This window comes from Solanum verrucosum, unplaced genomic scaffold (assembly GCF_900185275.1).
Source record: "Solanum verrucosum unplaced genomic scaffold, falcon-dt-bn FXZP01000205.1, whole genome shotgun sequence".
Classification (NCBI taxonomy): domain Eukaryota; kingdom Viridiplantae; phylum Streptophyta; class Magnoliopsida; order Solanales; family Solanaceae; genus Solanum; species Solanum verrucosum.
This window is the reverse complement of record NW_026019950.1, coordinates 680,515-686,601: the sequence shown is the minus strand read 5'-3', so window position 1 is coordinate 686,601 and position 6,087 is coordinate 680,515. Positions and strand designations below refer to the sequence as shown.

The following is a 6,087-nucleotide window of genomic DNA, read 5'->3' as shown; positions in this document are numbered from 1 at the left end:
TTTTTTAATTTTGTATCAAGTCAAAACAAAATATAATAATATATATTAAAACGAAGGAAGTACTTTTCAAAAATGAGTAATTTTCTTAAGAAATATGTTAAAGTTAGAAACACGCATTATTTTAAAAAAGAAAGGATGTAGTATTATTATGATAGCATTATCTATTTCTTCGACTTAGTATTAATGTTATTTATTTCTATTATCTTTAAAATATTTGTCGTCCATTTCTTTTTGGGCAATATTTTTTCGTAATTTTGTTTACTCTTGCAGTTTTTTTTTCCTTCAAAAGTATCTCAAAAATAACTACTCGCTTAGTTTTAATTTGTTTGTCTAATTTTGATTTGATGCGAATTTAAAAAAAAAAAAAAAGCAAGTCTTCTAAATCTTGTGATCTTTAACTAAAAATACTTAAAATGTACCAAAATATCCTTATTTTAAACACGTCATGTAAAAGGTTGAAACTAAAGACTTGTAAAAAAATAATAACATTCTTTTTTAAATAGACTAAAATAATAAATAGGACATACAAATTGCGACATATGAAATACTTATTTTGGAGGATAACTAACCAAAATTTGAGTTTAAATTCGAACCTTTCTTTATTTTTAGACCAAAAATAGTGGAGGACGAATTCAGGAAAAAAATGAAATTTATAATTTTTGTATTCAATACAATTAACCTTATACAAGATCTAGAAAAATTTATCAAAATAAAATTAGAAAAACACCTCATTCACATAAATTAATCATCAAATTGAACCAATTAGATGTATTTAAAGATCGTGTATCAATGAATCATCATCTTCTTCAAGAAATGTCAAAATCTAGCTATATTTCTTAAAAATTATTTCGTTACATAAATAAGAGTAACATCTATGTACATTTATTCTCAATTGTCCTCGTAGTTACATTTATATTATATGAGTATCTATCAAAAGCTTCCTCTCATCGTATAAACAATATGCATTCTCGATTTAACTGGAATTTAAATGAATATGTTATTATTCGTGATTTATCTATAAATATTTTAATTTTGCCCACAAGCCAAATATTCATAGTTACATTTATATTATATGAGTATTTATCAAAAATTTCCTCTCAGGATAACATGTATCATTGATTTTTCAGAAATTTCAATGAATATGTTATTATTCATAATCCACATATGGGTATTTTAATTTTGCCCACAAGCCACTCAAGCCGAATAAAGGAAAGAAGTCTTCTCTCTCTTTCTTCTCTGTCCCTTTTAATCAGACAAATTCTCCTTTTACTCACAAGCCCCCTCTTCTTCTTCATTATTTCTTCTCTCAGAAAAAATCACCAGTAAAGGGTTTAAGCTTCTTCTAGGGTTTTTATTTAGAATTTGGGTATTAATTTTCTTCAGCAAAAATGCAGCAGCAGCAGCCACAACCCCCAACCTTGAACTCTGCTCCTCCGTTGCCTCTAAGTGCTATCACCACCGAGCAGATTCAAAAGGTACATCTTCCCCCCCCCCTTTTTTTTTAATGTTTGCCTGTAATAATTGAAAAATTGTACTCTAAATGATATTTGTTTTCCGTCACTACTGAAGAGTGAAGTCAAACACGTTATCTGGGAAAAAAATATTTTTTTCTTGAAAAGGGTTTTTGCCCATATGCGTTTTGTTCTCTGATTGCCCACGGAGCTATTAGTGCTATATGTTTGTAGAAAATGTTGAGTATGACTGTATCCAATTTATGTGTGCTTTCTGCAGTTAATACATACACGATTGTTCTTTTTTTCCCGATCCAACAGGTCGAATTTAAATGCAATAAGAATAAAGGTGTTTGTGGATGGTTTTACACATCAATGATTATTTGTTTGTGTTTGTGACATTTGATTAATACAACTCTTTGAAGTAGTTTGTTAGATTGCACAAAATTAAGGGTCTGCTTGATGATTTGAACTACCAATGTATGTCAGCCGAAATACACGCGCTCACATGTATATTATGTTTGGATTGTAAAATGTTCTATCTAATACGACTTTTTCTTGATACAGTTCTTGGATGAGAACAAAAATTTGATTCTTGCCATACTGGAAAACCAGAATCTTGGAAAACTCTCAGAATGTGCCCAGTAAGTTAAAAAGTTTAATACTTCCTACTGATAACATTGAGATTTATGAGCATTATTTAAATGACATGTTTAGTTTTGTGTATCTAACATATCAAGGTGGCATTATTTTGGTCATATTGTTTTCCTGTTGTAATACATCATTGCCTCTATAGAAAGAAATGTGCTCGATTTGAAAACTATTGAATGGTAAAGAAAAGAAACATTATAGGTAATACCTCGTTGTTCGATGATCAAGGACGTATACCACACACTCTTGCTAGATAATCTCTTTTGACAGTTCAATTATGGTGCTTCATTTGAATTATTTTTCTTGATCACAAGTTTTCAGCAGCTAGATTCTGAGGGTCTATAGATTTCCATAAGATTATTGGGCTTTCCAGTTGTAAAACCCTAACTGCATTGAAGGGCCTAGAGGCAAAGGAATTTGATTTATAATTTCATTCTAGAAGCTCACACCCTTGTCATGAAACATTTTGGAAGTGTTGTTGAAAGCACTAAAGTCTGATCAGTGTGTTTAAGTAAATTGACTCTGAGATTGTTTTTGTAATTTTCTGATTCCTGTGTTTTCTTTTTAACTTTTTAGTATCAAATCTCAAAATTCTATCCTCATTTTCTTATAAAAAAGATTATCCCCTTTGTAATTCCAAGACCTAAATGTTTTGCTAAATGAGGAGCTCTACTATAAAATTAAGCAGAACAGCATTGCTCTGGGTTTAGAAACTGTATTATTCACACAGTAAAAGTGTGTGGCGTTAGAAGTCTCAAAATAGGCAGTGGAAAAATCAATATTTGAGCTTGCAACATAATTTGTAAGGCCACGAAGTACTCGGGAATCGGCAGAGAAAGAGAATGTGTCATAAATGATGAATGAGATTGGAAATGCAAGAATAACCGGTGATTTCAGACATGTTCCATGCCTACCTGAAACTTAGGCAGGTCTGAAATGTTTTAGGCATCTCGTGGGGGTCAGATGAGGAAAAAACCAAGGGACTAATGAAGCTAATATAATGGAAAAGGCAAGAGATGGTGAACCATGTAATAAGGCTGGGAAAAAACAGAAGCAACAAAACAAGAGTGTGAACTTTAAAGGTTTGAATGCAGTTTCCACACGGAAAAGAAGCTAGTAGAAAATTAAATGTAGGGAACAAATTGTTTTTGGACATATGTCTTTTGCATAGCTTGGTATGCTAGGAGATAGTTCTGATGATGCTATAGAATAGACAGGGTGGGTGGTTCAGGTTTATGTAGTACGTTTGTTATGTATACTAGTTTCTGCACTCGCTGCATCTTTTCTCACACCCAAATGCAGATTAAATCATAAAATTAATGATAGAATAGCGTAAAAATACAAAGTTCAAGGTTAGATTCTTACCCCCCAGTCGAATCATGAATTTCATCTTTGAAATCGCCTAAACCGAGCTCCCAAAGTTGAGTTAAGAACAAATGAAATTGTTTTAGGGACTTGAGGGTTATTCTGCCCAGGTATTTTCGTAGAAACAGAATTCTCATCACACCTGTTAGCTCACAGAACTAGAAAACAAAGCGTAGAAGCAGAGGCCACTTATCCTATATGACTTTGTTGTAGCAAAAAGACTTGCGGAAGCGGACTCACCGTTGCCAAACACCTTCCGTAGAAGCAATACTAGATGCACAATGCATCTTCTGTAAAAGAGGAAACTTCTTTGAAGGTGTGACATTGCAGAACCGGGCCCCTTCCGCATCTGTGACTCTACACAAGCGGGTTAAGGTCGCAAAATTGACTCCATCAGAGCCCCTGAAACCAGCAACCAAATCAAACTTCCAAAACATGGGATCAACCCTCAGAACTCATTCAAAAACTCCTAGATACAAACCAAAAGTGCAGACCACTCCTAAATGCGTTTCAAACCTATTGAAATCACCAATCTAAGGTTTTCTTGACCAAATATTAAATGTGGTCAACTAAAAATTTCCAAATAACTAGAATCTCTACCAGTGGTCTAAATCACTCCCGAGCATCTGTGCAAAAATACCTGACAAAGTCATATATCATCCTCTAGATCTAATGGAATCGACATACCCAATTCCAAGCTTGTTAACCCAAAATATTGACTTTACTCAAACTTTGCGAATCCTAAACGTCCAGATTGAAAATCTTCTAAAACACATCTAATCACCTAGAGAATCATTTCACTCATCCCCCCAAGTCATAAATAGCATGAAAATACGAGAAGGGTCAAATTGGGGAAAAGAGCTGAGAAAATTGATAGAGGAAATAGTACTGTTGCCATAGGTTAGTTACTTTAGGATTACAATTGTGAAAATTGCTGGAGGAATATATTTCAGGCATCCAGACTTGAACCAGAAGTTTAATATAGAAGAAACAGCATTATGTGAACAGATAGCTAGAGTATCAAAAGCATTGGGGAAATATATTCTGAACAAACTATAGTTTATCTATTCTGCATGATGTTGCTGCATGAGGAAATTAAAAAATATCGCCCCAAGTTTGCATAGACCATTCAACTTATTGGGTTGTCCATCTTCACCTCTGAGGATGTGTTCTAGTGAAAGTATTCATGAAGTCCAAATTAACTTGATATAAATGAAGTTGAGAATAGCAGTTTAGTGATTCTGATATGCCCTTGGGTTTTGCAATCATGTTTTCTACTGTTTGTTTAGTTGTACGTGTTAGAAAATACATTTTATGATCTTGTTCGATAATGAGTCTTTTCATGCGACACGTATTTAGAAGTTGATTGTGTTTGTTTAGAAGGGGGGCACTTTGCTCTTCTTGAAGTTGGATCAGGAAAAAATCGTGTTCTGTCCCTAACAGAAATATAATTGCATATTCACTTTCTATCTTATGGACTCTGTTTGTTTTTCATCGTCAATCTCATGGCAGAGTATTGTTTCACACTATTATAAGTAACTTTTATGTCATAGGTATCAAGCCATGCTTCAGAAGAATTTGATGTATTTAGCTGCTATCGCTGATGCCCAACCACAACAATCAGCAGCAACCTCACAGGTGGATTAGATGTTTGATTCAGTGTTTCTTGTGAATTTACTTGTCTTTCTCTAATATATAAGTAGCTGCAGGCTCCATCTACTCCTCAACTTGGAAACCAGATGCAGCAAACTCAGGCTGCTCTGCAACAGCAACAGCAACAAGGTGTCGCTATTTCCAAACTGCCTTTCCAACTCAATGCCCTTCCGACCCAGGAGCAGCAACAGCAAATGCTCCAGTTTCAGCAGCAGCAACAATTCCAAGGCCAATATGGTTTTGGACCTGCTGCCAACAATGCAATGCGTCAACTTATGCAACCTGGACTAAACAGCTCAGGAACTATGGATGTACGAGGAAATAAGCAAGGCAGCTTAGAAGGTAATCCTAGTGATGGCCTTGGAAAATCAGGTGGAAGACATGTTAATGGTGAGAGGGAGTAGGCTTTTTTTTTAAAAAAATCTTAAAATTGTTATGCACCCTGTTTTATCGGTGTAGGTATGTTTGATAAGGATGTTTTAATCTGAGGAACACCTAAGATTATGTTATCAAAGGCCACTCATGGCAAAGCTTTGTTATAGTTTGTGAAATCTTGACGTATTGGCATCAAGTTTACCTTCCTCAGGCATGGCTTTGGTTGAAATACTCCCCCCACCCCCGAGTCCAACCCACTCTTTTTGCATGGCCAAGTGAAGTTTTAGGATCATAGGTCACTGTGCCTTGTGGAAGTGACTCTTTTTACGTTTCCCATGAAGTTCAGAAGGAACCAGCAAGGTTTCAGACCTAATTGCTACAACTTGCCTTTGTGTATTTGACATTGTGAAGTGTGAACACTACTCTTAAACCATCATTTTTATCATAATTTTATATGGGGCTGTCTGATTGAGCGTAATGACCAAGAATCAAAGTTGATTTGCATGAGAATATGGCCACTCAAGCAAGTTTTTAAATAGTTGTGCAGAAATTATTTTGCTAACAAAATAGTGAAATATTGATACTATATGAC

The 6,087-nt window shown here is 34.5% G+C and overlaps 1 protein-coding gene across 1 annotated transcript; it reads left to right on the top strand.

Annotated features, from left to right (window-relative positions):
• Window positions 1–1,225: 1,225 nt before the first annotated feature.
• On the top strand, window positions 1,226–5,700 carry LOC125813766 (GRF1-interacting factor 2-like). Its single transcript, XM_049493235.1, has 4 exons — window positions 1,226–1,475; window positions 2,019–2,095; window positions 5,021–5,105; window positions 5,177–5,700. The coding sequence occupies exons 1-4, from the start codon at window positions 1,389–1,391 to the stop codon at window positions 5,522–5,524; spliced, it is 597 nt and encodes a 198-aa protein (XP_049349192.1). The 5' UTR covers window positions 1,226–1,388; the 3' UTR covers window positions 5,525–5,700.
• Window positions 5,701–6,087: the final 387 nt, after the last annotated feature.

Excerpts from the sequence above, each read along its gene's own strand:
- LOC125813766 (XM_049493235.1), top strand. The coding sequence starts at position 1,389 with ATGCAGCAGCAGCAGCCACAACCCCCAACCTTGAACTCTGCTCCTCCG. Across the intron at positions 1,476-2,018 it reads CCACCGAGCAGATTCAAAAG|TTCTTGGATGAGAACAAAAA; the intron begins GTACATCTTCCC and ends TTCTTGATACAG. Across the intron at positions 5,106-5,176 it reads AATCAGCAGCAACCTCACAG|GCTCCATCTACTCCTCAACT; the intron begins GTGGATTAGATG and ends AAGTAGCTGCAG.